This window comes from Candida pseudojiufengensis (assembly GCF_024610245.1).
Source record: "Candida pseudojiufengensis strain CBS 10847 chromosome Unknown scaffold5, whole genome shotgun sequence".
Taxonomy (NCBI): Eukaryota; Fungi; Ascomycota; class Pichiomycetes; order Serinales; family Debaryomycetaceae; genus Lodderomyces; species Lodderomyces pseudojiufengensis.
In genome coordinates this window covers 137058-153893 of record NW_026261528.1, presented here as the reverse complement: position 1 = coordinate 153893, position 16836 = coordinate 137058, and the positions used below count along the sequence as shown (strand labels likewise).

At 26.5% G+C, this 16836-nt stretch overlaps 5 protein-coding genes across 5 annotated transcripts; 1 reads left to right on the top strand and 4 right to left on the bottom strand. All coding sequences in view use genetic code 12, as the record gives it.

Annotated features, from left to right (window-relative positions):
- Positions 1 to 286: 286 nt before the first annotated feature.
- Positions 287 to 1987, bottom strand: KGF55_002374 (FG-nucleoporin; the record flags this gene model as incomplete). The annotated part of the gene is made up of 1 exon (XM_051757050.1): positions 287 to 1987. The coding sequence occupies one exon, from the start codon at positions 1985 to 1987 to the stop codon at positions 287 to 289; it is 1701 nt and encodes a 566-aa protein (XP_051614635.1).
- Positions 1988 to 2242: 255 nt separating this feature from the next.
- KGF55_002373 (uncharacterized protein) lies at positions 2243 to 2743 on the bottom strand (the record flags this gene model as incomplete). Its single annotated transcript, XM_051757049.1, has 1 exon — positions 2243 to 2743. One exon carries the CDS (start codon positions 2741 to 2743, stop codon positions 2243 to 2245), a length of 501 nt encoding a protein of 166 aa, XP_051614634.1.
- Positions 2744 to 3728: 985 nt separating this feature from the next.
- KGF55_002372 (Golgi transport complex subunit) lies at positions 3729 to 4610 on the bottom strand (the record flags this gene model as incomplete). Its single annotated transcript, XM_051757048.1, has 1 exon — positions 3729 to 4610. The coding sequence occupies one exon, from the start codon at positions 4608 to 4610 to the stop codon at positions 3729 to 3731; it is 882 nt and encodes a 293-aa protein (XP_051614633.1).
- A 6636-nt stretch (positions 4611 to 11246) lies between these two features.
- Positions 11247 to 12731, top strand: RFG1 (HMG domain-containing transcriptional repressor; the record flags this gene model as incomplete). Its single annotated transcript, XM_051757047.1, has 1 exon — positions 11247 to 12731. One exon carries the CDS (start codon positions 11247 to 11249, stop codon positions 12729 to 12731), a length of 1485 nt encoding a protein of 494 aa, XP_051614632.1.
- Positions 12732 to 15610: 2879 nt separating this feature from the next.
- On the bottom strand, positions 15611 to 16768 carry DRE2 (electron carrier; the record flags this gene model as incomplete). Its single annotated transcript, XM_051757046.1, has 1 exon — positions 15611 to 16768. One exon carries the CDS (start codon positions 16766 to 16768, stop codon positions 15611 to 15613), a length of 1158 nt encoding a protein of 385 aa, XP_051614631.1.
- Between the last annotated feature and the right edge of the window lie 68 nt (positions 16769 to 16836).

Below are 16836 nucleotides of genomic sequence, written 5' to 3'. Positions count from 1 at the left end.
AGTACTTTTCGCATCTAGAATACCGACAAGGATATTTACAAGGATATAAAACTATGTCTGGATTTGATCCATCTGATGCAGTTGGATCTAGAATAGGTGAATTAGATGCAGTCGGGTTATAAATCAAATGGATTTGTTTCAAATGAAATTAAATTCAACTCCAACTGCATCTAGTTCAGCTATTTAAATCCAACTCCAGCTAGATCTAATTCAACTGCTTTTAAATAAAACTAAATAATGAAAAGAATCGAGTACTTTTTTTATTAAATTTGCATAAACTATACAATTACTTTTTAGATCGTAAACTTTTTTCTACTTTATCGAAGTCTTTTTCCAATAAATCGTTCAAATAATTCAACCCAATTTGTTGTTTCATTAAAATTTTTGTGAATTTTTCAATAATGTCATTACTATTTCCAGAACTCGTGGAAGCTTTGTTTTGATCTGTTGAGCCATTATCAAGTGTATTATTTATAACGTGAATTGATTGATCAAATTGTGAATTAATATCTTCTGCTCTTTCTTTTAGTATGTTCAATTTTGCAAAGATATCACTTAATTTTCCAATTGGACTATTAGGATCATTGATTTTATTAGTTAAATTGTCAAATTGTCTAGCTATTTCTTCTTCTTCTGGTAACAATGGATATCCCTTTAATTTCAATGTTGCTAAAACTGTAGCTAATCTCAATAATCTTCTTGATAATTGGGTATGTCTAGCCTTAGCCTTCAATATTCTGGTCGTATTTTCCAAATCATGCTTCGCTGATAAATTATTTAATCTCTCATTGATTTGATTCAAAACCAATTTTTCCTTTGATATATAATCTATTTGAGTCTCAATTCTTTGTGCGACTTCGTCATATGATGAAATTTTGATAGGGAATGAATTTTGATTTGGTCGATCCTTCATAGCTTTGTCCCAATCTTCTACCGTTTCATTTGAAGGTCGAGGTTGCTGTAATAAGTATTTGATTTCTTGATCATTGAATCTGTTATAAAAATGAGTTTTCAATGCACATTTTGGTGAGTTTGGATCCCATTGTTCCCATACTTTAGTCAATTGATCATTTATAGCAGGTGCATATGTATGTTGATTGTTTTGTGGTTGATTTGTGTTTTGATTGAATCCAAATAAACTTGATGTATTATTCACTACTGGTTGATTCTGCTGAGGTTGACTCCAACTGAATGATGGTTGTTGGTTATTGGTCGTGTTTGATGAGAATAATGAGGTTTGCTGTTGTGGTTGTTGTTGTTGCTGTTGCGTTCCAAATAACCCTCCGGATGTAGTTGTTGAAGGCTTATTTCCAAAAAGTCCACCTCCCGATTGAGTATTTGTATTCGAATTTCCGAATAAACCTCCGCCAGTAGTTGTTGATGCTGGTTTATTTCCAAATAAACCCCCAGTTGTTTCTGCTGGTTTTGTATTAGATTGACCAAATAAACCTCCTGTGCCACTATTGGCTTGTGTATTAGTACCAAACAACCCACCACTGGTGTTTGAACTTGTTTGTTGTGGATTCTTTCCAAATAATCCCCCACCAGTTGTGCTAGTTTGTTGAGTGTTATTGCCACCAAATAATCCACCACCTGTAGATGTTTCATTCGGTTTCCCAAATAATGACCCACTACCCGTACTTGCTCCGAATCCAGTTCCCGTATTTGTCAGACTTGATCCAAATAATCCACCAGTTGAACCTGATTTTTGTTGATTAGAACCAAATAAACCACCACCGGTTCCAGTCGCGGTGTTGTTATTCTGTGACTGTCCAAACAAACTACCACCTGTATTGCCCGTTGTTGTATTGGATTGACCAGATACATTTGATTGTTGTGGTTGTTGTGGTTGTTGAGATTGACCAAAACCAAAACCTGATGTTGTTGCTGATTTATTTCCAAATAATCCACCACCTGTGCTGGAATTGGTGTTGTTGTTTGATGAGCCAAACAATCCTGAACTGGTATTGTTACTTGCTCCAAACATTAAATCTTGTATACTATCTGTTTAGATCTTAATTGAGTTTTGTTTATATTTTTCGTGAAATTTTAAAAACTCGCAAAATCGAATTGATGAGACTGTTAAAATAAAAACATCAAAATCAAAATCCTGCCAAAACTTGTGGTATCTTTCGAGGACCAAGTGGTAGAGAAACCAAGTAATTTAAGAAGTAAGGTCTACATGTAGTACTAGATTTTTTATAACTTTTGATTTTATATTAATAATTTACATGATCCAATTCTAGCTAGATTTTTGTTTATTTTCCTCCAGTTGTATAAATTGATTAGTTAATTTAACATCTTTGGAACTAGTTTTATATATTGGATTTGGTTTATCTTGAATTTGTTCTTTAACTCCAGGAATTTTTTTCACTAATTTTAAATTATCAAATACACATTTACCTAGTAATTTTTCACTCGAACGACAACGACTAAAATATTGATTATTTTGTTCTAAACAATCATAATGTAATTTAAATTCATCGAAACAATATTTATTTAAATCTTTTAATACCGATATAGCACATCTTGTTACTCTTCTTCCTTCTTTTAAACAATCTATTGCTCCTCCATTATTTTCATCTTTACACAACATGAAATCATCATTATATGGTTTACATCTATCTCCAATGTAATATGAGGCAGATAATAATGGAGCAGAAGTTGCTCCAACTTCATCTACTTCGGGTATATTATTTGGTAATGGAGTTTCCTCTGTATTTTTCCAGTCAGAATTAAACATTTTATATATATGATTATGCAAATGTACTAATTAATGAGTATATGAATAAAGCTTTTGAACTTATCAATTGTCCTTACGTTTGAATTACTCCGTTGTTTCTTTTGGGTTGGATATTTTCTTCTTGATATCGATTACTCTATATTAAATTTTATTTTTTTTATTTCAAATTCGAAAAATTTGGTTGGTTCAATTTTGTACTTCGAAAACAAGATACAGTTAATATCATGAGAATAAGTTGAAAGATGGTAATCTAGACGCTTTAAGAAACTAGCTCATTAATTCTTTATATGAGTCAGATGAAGTAAGATGAAGTAAGAACTGATTCTAAACCACAAATCAATCAAATCCTAAGCCTATGCCCAAAAGGTGGCGTGTGGACATAGAAGAATAGTCAGCAGTGTTGATGGAAATATTCATCTTCGAAGTACGAGTCTGATAACCTTAACTTGAAAAGGGAGTGTTTTTTTACCATGCAGTATTGTGTTATCCAGTATTCTTTATGACACACGCAGAACTATCAGCGATACTGGTATTTCCTTTGACTAATCAATATTGATATTGAATTTTGATGAAACCTCTAACACTATTTTTAATCTGAAACTGTTAGGTCTTACATCCGAATTCAATATCAACGTCCTGAAGATGGATTGATCAAAGGGTCAAGTTTTACTGATACAATCTTCCTGATTTGGACAGTTCTACAAGACTATAAATTAGTCATTAGGAACTATATTCCCATAGGCGTGTTTAGAAGAATTCAAGGTACTTTTCAATGAATCAGATGTCGATGTTCGTTCTCGTGGCTCAACAAAGTTGTAAGGAATAGATGAAGGAGAAATCATGAGTGTTAATGAAATAATCTGGTGCAACTGTCAAAGAATTCAATCCTCTTGCAATCTAGTGATATTTATTTCCAATTAATCATCTTTAGTTCAACCAGCAACGAAATGACGTATACTCAATTCAAACCCTAAAAATTTCCCAATCAATGATTCCGTATTATATTTTGAATATTTAAAATTTCCATAACTAAATCAGGATCATCTTTATATTTTTTAATTTCATTAAATAATGATTTAGCATAACTTTTATATTCAATTATAATTGATGATTTTTTCCCATATATATAATTATTTTCAAAATTACTTATTATTAATTTTGAATTTGATGAAGAAGAAGATAAATTTGATTGATTATCTGATTCAAATTTTGAATTTTTCAATTTCATTGATTCTAAATAATCACTTATATTTAAAATTGTTAAATAAATTGTTGTTAATTTTTTCAAATTACCTTTATTAATATGAATTTCTTTATCATTATTGTTATGGATCTTATTGTTTTTATTCAATAGGTTTATAAATTGATCAAATTCCAAAATTTGATCATTTAGTAGTAAATTTAATTTAATATTAGTTTTTAATTCAATTAAATTATACCTTGTAATTAAAATTTTTTCAATTTCTTCATCAATTCTTTCAAATTTTTTCATATATTCTAATAATTCCATTTTAAAATTTTTTAAATCTTCAAATAAATTATTAATTAAATCATTACCACCATTAATTGATTTTCCTAATTTTATAAAATCTTTATAATCAGAATTAATTAAATCTAATAAATTTTGATTTAAATTTGTTGATAATAATTTTAAATCTTTGATTAATTGATCTATTGAAGTAAATCTATGATTTTTATATAAAAATGAATCAATTTCTTCAGTATTAAAATTTTTAAAATCTGTTGTTACTATTGATTTTGGAAATGGAAAATTATTATCCACTGAGTTTAGATCATAATTTAATGAGTTTATATCATCCAAGGTAGAGCTGTCATCAATTGGACCAGATTCGTAGGTTATATTCATATCAGTTTCATTTGGATCAGGAGTGTTGATGTTGATTTCTGTTAACAAATAATTGGTTGTAAAAACCTGAATTGGTCTTAAATTTACGATCTTTTTGAGATCCAAAGAGACAGTCGTGATTTTTATTTTGTGACACTAATTGCGACATCTTTACTCTTGTAAAGCTAGAAACGTGATGAAACACTCCAAAGTGTACTTGGTTTGTCGTTTATAGTGATACCGTTTCTTGAAGCTGAAGTAAAAATGTTATGTTGAGAGTCATCGCAATAACTTCATAAATAATTAGCATAAACCAATTTTTCAAAAATTTGGTTGCAAAATTTAGTCAATTCATAGACTTGTATAAGCTTGGTTGAAAGTCAAGATCTAAAAGAAGTTAACAACAAATTCATGACGATTTAAACCTGTAAACGTATATGAAGAATACGGTGCTAGGTGTTTTTGCCATGTTGAAAGATAGACTCAGTTTGTAACATAGCAGTTCACAAGCATTAAAAATTTAAAAACTTTGATGCAAAAGAAACTAGTGGGAATTTCAAATGATCGATTTTTCAGACTTGATGTCGTTCAATTTGTTTGAAGCTTGAAATGCATGAAGTCGCCAACCACAAAATATTAAGATTGATCAGATAATTACAAAATTATAGTTCTTTCAAAAAGCATTTTTCAATTCATATTTTAGTTCATGAAATTAAATTCTTTAAAATATCAAATTGATGGTTTTTCATCATTAGCTATGCTTGAAAGGATTATTGCAATTTCATACAGAATATAACATGTTACTATCCTTTTTTGCTTTAAATCCCTATTTCATTCACAATTAATTTATTCATTTCACAACCTTCTGTTTCAAATATGGAAGACAATATTAATCCCCCAATTTTAGACTGGATTTCAAAATTCATATTTTTTAAAGTTATTCGTCCTTGCAGATACGATAATCACAATTCTATTATCAAACTAAAATCATATCAATATTTGAATAGAAATAATTATGATGGTTAGTTCTTATTTTTAAAAGCTAAAATTTAGCTTTCACTCAAAATTAAAAAATGCGCAAATTAATCATTCAATTTTGTACTTCATAATACGGCTTATTTTCAAAAAGGACGGAAATAAAAAAATAAATTAACATAAAGAGTGTCAGATAATAAAATATGATCAGTTCTGTATGAATTTGATTTCAACCTCATTAACTTGAGACATTATTTGATTTTTAAAACCTTAGGACATTTTAAAACTGGTTTCTAAAAAATGATCAATAGGAGATCATTTAAACTAATATTCATTATTTTCCATATTTAATACAATAGTTTGTAGATTGCAGCAATGCTTTGATTATCTGATTTTATATTGTAGAAATTATGAGCAAATTGATTTTTAATTCAATAATTTTAAGATAACGTTGGTTTAAAATTAGTGACATAATAGAATAAAATTGGTCAATTTAACACCCTTTTTCTACTTATTGTTGACTTGAGAAGATAATCAGATTTATACAATAAAGATTGGTTTATTTAGTGTAATCTGTCAAATTATTATATTTCACTTTTCTATTGTTGTTTTAAGTATAATTTATTAAATTGTATATCTGAACATACACACAACCTCAATCAAAAAACCAATTTAAAAGTAACAAACGGTATTAATGCATAACTTGCAGTGTTTGATAATAATAATAGAAATTAATACATAAAATCTGATTGAAAAACAATATGGAGTTATACATAATATTATTGTATTTTTGATAAGATATAACTAATTTTGTTATCAATTAGTTCAATTAGATTGTTTAATTTACGTTATTTTGATTAAAAAAATCTATAAATGTTATTAACAAAGCATCCCCAACTTTTAGTTTTCTTTTATCACACAATTTAACATTTGGATATAATAAGAGAGACCTTCTTTCTAAGAAAAAAACTGTGGTTCAATTTCATTTAAATGAACTTTACTAAAACTTCATTGTTTTTGAACCTTTGTCGAAATTTAAAATTAGATTTTATATTTCATAATATCGTAAATCTTTTATTTTTGATAATAATTCAACCGAAAATAAAACAAAAAGATTTTATAGTTAAGGTTGAAAGGTGACATAAGTGGATTTTCCTTTGAATAAAGTAAACAATTATTAAAATATTTCTTTTCTTGATGGGATACATACATACAACATTTATCCATATTTCAATTGATCCGTTTTTAAAATTGAAAATAATGTTTTTTTATTTATTTTTGAGTTTAAATTTTAATAAGTGTTGCATACAAATATTTGGACAATTTTATTAAGCGCTAATTAATTTGACATATTATTTTATTTAACATAGCTTTTGAGTATCTTTCTAATCATCAATCAATCATACTTAGTCATAGGGATAGGGAAATTTTACAAATCTATTAAAGTGGCACAAACTACTTGAATAGGAAAGGAACTCATCCCCTAATTTGGAAATGATTTCCACTTTTTAGTAAAAATCAAAAGCGTAAGACAAAGTAGGGGGTTTTTCATTTTATTTTGAAAAATTGTGTTTTAATTTACTTTCATTTTTGACTCTCCTGGAACACCAATTTTCAAAATGGGCAGACTGAAGAATGTAGAGAAATAAAAGTTGGTCTTCCCATTCAACTGTTTCCAATAGTTTAGAGACCCACTAGATCAACAGATCTTTTGGTTTGTTTGTAATTAAGAAATGAATTCCATAGAATGTTTTGTCATATTATTTACATTTTAATAAATAGATATTATTGAAACATACGTATAGAGCAAGGCATTAACAATAGAGAAAAGAAAAAGAAAAAGAAAAAGAAAAGAAGTTGCAGCGATTATTATGAGAAAAGGGATTCACTAAAATATTATGCGTTTGAGAGAAATAAATAAATTTTGCGATACCTGATACTTTTTTTTGGGTGAGTTGGGGTATTATCAAGGGTCGAAAAAATTTTAATTACATACGTTTAACCCTTTTTTTCAAAAGTATGGCAATGGCTCGAATATTTTAAATTCACAACTTATTGAACCAGTGTATAAAGAAAAAGAAGGTTGAAAAAGGGTTATTTCGAATAAAGTTGTGAAGCATTCTATTGTTTTACGCCTTTAACTTTATAATTGAAAAAACGATGAATTATAAATAAAGCTTTAGGGATCATAACATAATGACAAACTTACAAAACAAAGTGATTTGATTTTTAAAAAAATGGGGGATAAATTAAACAATGTGATCGAATCTCTATCTTTTTGTTTATTTGAACTATATAGATTTAAACTGTACTAATTTGATGTTGAAAATTGATAATCAATCTCTTGTTCTTTTTTTTTATTTCATGTTAATCAAATGTCTTGTTATTTATCTTCGCTAATCTAAGCTTTGTTCTTGAATTATCCAAAGATTATATAAAATTTTTCCACTAGTTAAAATTCATGTTAAATTATAAAACAAGCACACGTTTTTCAAATATTGATTTAATTTATTTTTATTTCTGTTATTTAATAATATAAGGTTTAATTATTATCAATATAATAATTTAAATTTTTACATATAAAGCAAAAATGTGTCAAATTTTAAATTATAATAGTTATGATAACAATACAAAAAACATTTGCTAATACATACATAAATTCTTTTCTTTCTTATCTTAACGAATTATAAATAGTAGCTATCAATGTATCAATTATTATTAATCTTATAAATCAAACAATTGACAAGGAAAATGAAATTTAAGAAATTTAACGCAAATATTTAAGACTAACCAATAAATAAATTGTGTGAATGTTTTTTTCACAATAAAACGTTTTCTATCTAAATCTAATTATTATTTCATATCAATATATGGCTTTGAATGAGATAATTTTAATTGCGTAAATTATATTTAGTAATCAATTTAGGGGTATTTTATTCTATAACTCTTTACATTGTGCTGTAATCAAGAAATGGTCGTATTGAAGTAGAGAGTTGATCGATACTAAGTAGATATTAACATAGTCAGTAGAGATTAACATATTCATGAAACTCAAGCAAGCTTTGTATGAGAAAGATTTGATAAATTGCTTATCAAATAAAATAAAAATAAAAATTTAAATTTAAATTGAGATATTTTTAATTTCAAATTTAAGGTTTTTTAGACAAATTATATTTTGCGTTTTTTTTTATTTTATTTCTAATTACCAATCTTAATGAGTTTTGATTTTTTTTTGTCTTTAGTCTCAGTCTATTTGTTTGTTTTTATTTTCAATTTTTAGATTTTCGTTCCGGGTTTATTGTCAAAAAATATCAATAAGATGAGAAATTCGGATAGCTTTGATAACATCTTATTGTCAAACAATTTATGAACAAAGAGTATGGATATGACTTTACATTCATCTTTTCAAATGTTTGAATGAAAATTGAAAGCACAGAATTTGAAATAGTGAGGTAGCATAATTTCTTGCTCTTAAAATAAGCCTATACTCAATAATTATGGATGTTGACAATTCCGATCCTTTGAAAAATAAAAACACAATATTAAAAAGGGTACAAAAATCAAAAGTTAGTTTTATTAAAAAAAATAAAACCAGAATTTCAGGAGTGATATTAAGCTTAATCAGACATGAAATAATAAAAATCAAAAAACTCATCAAATTTGCATAAATTTCAATCGGGTAAAGTTTATTTTTGACACCTTTTGTGTGATCTTAAATAAAAAAAGAACAGCGCAAATGTATAGAAGAAGATGTGTGTAATCTTTTATCCACGTTGAGGTGGTGTGGTTTTTGATTAAAAATAATTTTCTTTTGCTTGGTTTCAGCTAATTTAGACAGTGAGATAGAGAGAGACCAATCTAATCTGTTCACCATGATCCAAATTTATTTGTCCTTTTAGCTCATAAAATTTCTATTTTTGTTTCTTTTTTTAATTGTGAAATAAACAACAAAGATAATAATAGGTTTGCTTTATTATTACATATAATCTAATTGTTTATGTAGACTCTTATAACTATTTAGATCAATAGAATGTTGCGTTGGTCTCAGATTAGATCGATTATTGCTAGTTGTATTTGTTTTTCAATCGATCTCATTCATCGATGAAATGATCCATAAAATTAAGTATCAACATAAATGATAAATAAATAAGAAAAGAAGGATATAATAGAACCATAACCTTGTTTTGCTTTGTCTGTGCCAGCTGTCAAAATGTTTAATTGATTAAAAAAGTAATATCGACTACATTATCTTTTTATCAAATCAAGTAATATAAAAATTAATAGTAAGAGTTAATATGAAATCTAAACTTTTTTTTTTTATAGATTTTGTGATTCAATAAAGATTAACCCCCTGAATTAATTTTTAAATTAAATTAGTAGTGGTTACAAAAACCTAAAATGGTAAGTTTGGGGGTACCAATAATTTTAACATGTTTGACATTTAATAAAATTTGATAAAAAAGTCAAAATACATTTTTGAGAGAAAGGGTATAAGTAAGCATATCTGTTTATATTTTTTATTAAATCACAAACATATTCTATGTGCTCAGTTCAAAGCATAAGAAAGTGAGGGATGTTGTAAAAAAGAATCTCCTGAAAAAATAGCTGAAACTAATTATATAGTAGATACTTGAAACAAAGAGTTGTTGACATCACCACATTTCCATACTATAAGTATAGGGAATGGTTAATAACCCATCTCTAAAAATTTATTTTGAATTTGAACCATACTAATTTAATTTAAAAATAAAATAACGCAAATTAATTATTTAAATTACCCATAATAAACCCAATACTGCATACAAATAAAACCTAAAACTCATAATATACAGTTTTGAGAAGTTTTACATTAAACCAAATTTACACGACCTCTAACCTATAATATTCACATTATTACACAAAGTTAAATAATAAAAAGTGTCAATCCCATAAAAATAGTAATAAATTAATAATTATAATAAAAATGTAATACGGATTAAAAAAATAATAGAATGTTTAAGTTTGGAGTTGTTGAATAAAAGTAAGATAAATTAAGTTTATAATTTTGAAGTATTATCTATCTATCTATCTCCATAGCTAATATAATAATATAGATCACAGAAATAGAATAGAAATTATACAGGAAATATAGAATACAATATTATACATTTCATTCTACACAGTTTGTCTCAGTTATAAATATTGATACTCACTCACAAAAATATTTATATATATAAATTTCCTTCTATTCTTTTTCAATTTACTTTTCTTTTTGAAGATTTTTTTTCTATTACTTTTCATACATTTTATTTTTTGATTGATTATTCGAAGACTATTTCAAAAATAAATTTGAATAAAATCTCCAAAACCATTCACTTTCAGTTTAAGTTTTATCATTGTTTCTTTTTTTGTTCAATTCCCTGTTTAAAAATTTCATTCTAAGTACATTAGTTTTGAAAATTCATAAAAATTGTTACCTTTAATTTGTTCAGTTCCATCTTCAAATAGTTTCCCAATTGTTAAAGAAACTAATATTCACAACCAATAAAAGTCGCTACTATCTTTTCGTTTGTTTTTGAGATACATCATATAAATCGTTTCACGAAATTTTTGATAAAATTAAAGGGTCCATCACTTGAAATCAAAACAAAGAGAATTTGGATATCCACCTACTTAAATCTTAACTACTATCTTTTATAAATTATGTCAACTGCTGTTTATTATACTCATCCAAATATGAATACTTCAGAGGATAATAATAGACATACTTTACCATCATTATCTCAAATTATGCCACCACCTCAACATCAACAAACTTCTATTCAAAATGATTCAACTTCACCACTTATAAGTAATGGATTTTATACTCAACATTTACAACAAACACAACCAATACAACAACAATCTGGTTATATAGATCCTTATTCACAAATTTCAACTGCTCAAACAACACCAACAAATTCATATACAGGTTTTGAAAACTCGAATAATAATAATAATAATAATAATGGAAACGTAATTCCCCAACAATCGAGTTTTAATTCACCAACAGAATCATCAAATGATGGAAATGGAAATAATAATCAACACCAATGTATTTGTAAAACAAATCCAAATAAAATTCCAAGACCAAGAAATGCTTTTATATTATTTAGACAAAAATTTCATCAAACTGTTTTAGATGAAGGTTCAGTAATAAGAACAAATCCTGAAGTTAGTAGAGAATTAGGTAGAAGATGGAGATCATTAACTTCAATTGAAAAACAACATTGGAATAATTTAGCAGAAGAAGAAAAAAAAAATCATGCTTTAAAATATCCTGATTATAAATATGCTCCAAGAAGAAATGGTAAAAATAAAAATTGTTTAGTTTGTAAAGATAAAATAACTCCCCCTAATTCAAATGTTTCAAATTCAAAACAATTATTAAAAGAACAATTAAAAGCAAATAAATTAGCTGCTAAAAAACAAGCTCAAGTTCAATCACAAGCTCAACAAGTTCAACAACAAATTCAATTACAAAGACATCATTCAGAAGCTGCTTTAGCTGCTTCAAATGTTTTATTGGCAAATTCAAATAATCATTTATCAAATCAATTCCAAACTCAAGATATTTTTAAAAATCAATTATATACAAATAATACAACTATTGGTAATTATAATAATAATAATACAAATAATAATAATGCCAGTGGCAATGGTTCATCATCGAATTTTATATATCCTCCACAACCTTATCATTATACATCTGGTACTAATGGATCATTATCTGCTTCATCAACTACTTCATCTTCATCAACTACAAATTTACCATTACCAAATAATTATAATTTTATTCAACAACAACAACAACAACCAACTTCAGCTACATCTTTAACATCATTACAATTTTATGATCATGATAAATTATCTCCATTATCTCAACAACAACAGCAACAACAAGCTGCTGCCGCCGCTGCAAATGGTGAAGCATCTGCTACTACTACAGTTACAGCTCAACCTATACAAAATCATTATACAGCTCCTCATTTAGGAAGTACAACTACTGCAGGTCCAGTAGATTATTCTTTACACCCTCAACATCAACAACAACAACATCATCAACAACCATATTTTCAATCAGCTCCTCCTCCACCTGTTCTTCAACATAATACCGGTGCTTATGGATTTGATAATTTTCATCAATAGAGAGATTTAAGTCAAGTGCTGAAATCTTTCATGGGGTAACGTAAGGCTGAAAGATTTTATTTACATTTTGTTACTATTTTTTTTCATTTTCGTATCATAGTTGTCTGTTTAAAGATAAAAAGTATTATTTTCTACTATACATTGTTTTATTATTTTGGTTCATTTAGAGGGAACTACTTTCATATTATCACTAATTTTTTTTTTTAAGATTTATAGATTATATAATAATAAAAGTCAAAAAAAAAGATAACATAAATTCAAGTTTATTAAGCGATCAGTTGTAGTTGTTCTAACTTTCCATTCTTTTATTTGAAAAACTACTTCCTTTTCGAAGATAAAAAAATCAATTTAAAATTTAAATTCAAAATCTGGTTATGATAATTGACTATAATTTTGATTATCTCATCTTCAACTAATTTAAATTTGAAATCTTCGTGCCTGAAATTTGATAGAAATTATTTATTATGAATGGTATCTGACTTATTTACACTACCATTTTAGATTTTGTGTTTTGTGTTATTGCGTCAAAGGGAAAAAAAAATAATGTCAATATAATGATGTAATTAAATAATAGTAATGAAATTTGGGGGTTAATTACATATCAACAACAACAACAACAACAATCAAAACGTATTGTCCTGTGAAATTGTTCCTTATTGTTTTACTCTTCCTTTGAGTACATGTAAGTTAGACCTGGGGTAAATGTTTTAGATAGTTTTCAAATTCTTTTAGCTTAATATTTGGTTATATTATTGATTAAGATGGAGTTCTTTAACCTTAAAGCAAAGGACAAAGATAATAAAGGACGTGGCCAATTGACTAATCCTTACTCTGTGATACTTTTCAATAATTAAATTAAAAAGTTTAAATACCAAATTGAACGATATATACAAAAAAAGGGTATACAGTAACAAAAAAAAAAAAATTACAGGACTTAAAGTAAGTTGACTTAAACTCTGTTAAATGGGTTATCAATCTACTATGCCAATAAAAAATATTTTCTTACTTGCGAGCGAGTTCAGTTGGAAAAATAAACACAAAAGGATTTTTCTTATAAGGTTGATCGCAAAAATTAATAATTTTTTTACACCTAATTTATTGCTTTCAATTACTTATGGATTTAATCAAGTTTTTTGATTGATTGTTTCTTTCATACCATGAATTTTGATGAAAGTAACGACTAGAGTAGAAATAAAAATATTGAAAGACCATTTACTATCACAAACCAGGAGAAAATGGAAACCCTTAAAGAGGTGGGAAGACGAAATCAGGATTAATACCTACCGAAGGGAATAATTAACGGAAGAATTGTATTGTTTTTTTAAACTTCTCAACTTGAATACAATAAATTTGAGACTTACAATTTTTGATTAGTAAATAGACAAGAAATTTCTTAAGAGATAGAATGGTTGAATGCAAACTAGCATGCATTTATTATTATTGCGTTTATACATTTAATTTTACAAGAATTGTACGAACTTTTTATTTTTACATGTTAATAGAAATGCACGTTTGATATTATACTGCATCTATGGACATACAGTACGATATTAAATGATAATCCCGATGATCGACCGGGTTTAATTTCAGTTCAAATTGCATTAATTTTTATTTAATTAATTTAAAATTTGACATTACCAAAGAAGAGATAACAGATAATCCTTTGGTGAATTTAGTTGACCGCAATGTAGTCCTTAGAATAATATGTTAGACTTTATAGTTATGCTTCCATAATTGTTTACTAAGTTCAGTACATTAGTAAAATATTACTCAAGTACGGTATCCTTCTTTGTCAAAAATATTTTACGATCTTATTGTTTAAAAATATAATAGTTCCTGAAAATGAAAACCTTACAGTAACATTTTTTTATTTTCTTCTTGATGTTTATATTGTTTTGAATACAATACAATAAGATTTTCTTTATGGCTAGTGTTGAAGTTAATGATATTTTTTACCATTCAGTTATGAATCTTTTTTCGATGAATGAAAGCATTGAAGAATAATTGATATCTGAATGGTCAAACTCCCGATTCACAATTTCAATGGAATTTCTGAAGAAGAGTTTACCACGACACAAAATAGAGAAAATTTTAAAGAGGAAAAATTCTGTTCAAATATTGATATTGAATCGAAAATGAACAAATCAGTAGTAAGAACTTGATCTTCTACCATATCTCTTATGATATAACATGTTAACCGTTGAACTCATCTTCCAAAAGAAACAATTTAGGCTAAAGCATTGAAGTTTAAGCTAAAAATTAAAACTTAAATTTTTTTATAATCTTAAATTTTTAAATGTATTGCAACATAGTTGCAAAATAATATTATTAAACACAATTGAAAACACAATAAAAGAAAAAATAATAGAACAGTTAGCACTAAAAAATAGTACTTATAAACAGTAACAATTTAAGGGTTTAAGATTTGGATCCAGTAGATCGTAATGACTTTTAAACATATAAGAGGGTAAGTAGTTGAAGAATTAATAAAAAACCAAATGGTTTGAAAGATGCTCTTTAAATTTATACTCTAATAATTCAAGATCAATAAAAGTTTAACAATGTAATTATTGTTCAATTCAAAATAACAATAGATATAACAGGTACAATAAATAAGAAGGATCGCTTAGTATTGTATTCAGCCGTTTGATTCTTACATTACAATAAGACATAAGAAACAAAATATGAGTTACTTCGCTAGATCGTGGTTTGTTAATTCAACTTGATTAAAATAAATAATTGTTTATTCATTATTAACGTTATTGCAAAACTATAAAAATTAGCTAAATATCAAGAAGATCAAATTTTATCTTCCATTAAAAAGTACTTTTTAAAATTACCGTTTATTTCCCTCTCTCTCTCTTTTCAAGTGTTTTAAATTAAATATCTTCATCCATTCCATCTAAAGTAATAACTTCTCCTGGTTTAAAAGGTGGTAAACCTAAATAAGGACATCCATCACATCTAAAAGCATCACCTAAAGCACATGAACCACACCCTCCGGTTTTACCTTGTACAGTAAAATCAATTTCATTTAAATCTTCATCTTTAAATTTAATAACATTGTCTGCTTGTTTTTGTTTTAAGTTTTTAATTTTATCATTTCTTAATTTTTGAGTTTTTTCCCTAATTCTTTCTTCTATTTTTGCAGCTTCTTCATTTGCTGATTTTGCCATTTTACTTAATATTGAATTTTGTAAATTTATTTGAGATTGATTTTCTTCTTCTTCAATTTCTTTTAAACCACATGTACAATCTTTACATGCTTTTCTTCTTCTTTTACCATTTGGTAATTCACATTTTTTGGGGATTATTAAATTATCATTATTTATATTTGAAATTAAATCATCTTCATTTATATATATTGATGATTTTTTATCTTCTTCATCAAATTCTCCTTCTCCTTCTTCATCTGATGATGAATCACTAAAATATGTTAATTTTGTATCTATTAATTTTCTTTTCATTCCTCCATTTCCAATCTCATTTTCTTCATCTGTATTTGGAGCTGAAGTATCTGTTAATCCAGGTAATGGAGGAGATGATAATTTATCTGATAATTTTTTAAATTTAGGTAATGATTTATTATTTAAATGTGTATAACTTGATGTTGATGATTGTCTATCGTTATTTAATGTAGATGTGTTTTTCTTTTTCAAAATTATGGTTTCTTTAACTGGTTCAGGTTTAAACCAAGATCCATCATCTTGTATTATAAAACCTTCCATTAAAACATCTAAATTTTGATTAATTGGTAAATCACCTTTTAATTTTCCTTCATTTTCTAATAATTCATATAATAATTTGATTAACAGAATTGGCATTTCTTTATATTTTAAATCATTTGGATTTATATATATTATTTCATTATATGAATTTTTATCTATTATTATATCTCCTTGAGTTATACGATTTATAATTTGTTGATCTATTGTATAGTCGCTGTGAGATTTTGATATATCGGTTTTTATTGTTTCTACTAACGCTTCATCCGTTACAACGGTTGGGTGTAGTAATAATAGTATCCTCGTACTCATTGTTATGTGGAATATAAATGTGTTTTTGTATGATTATATGTGACTTTTTGAAATGAATGTAAATTGAA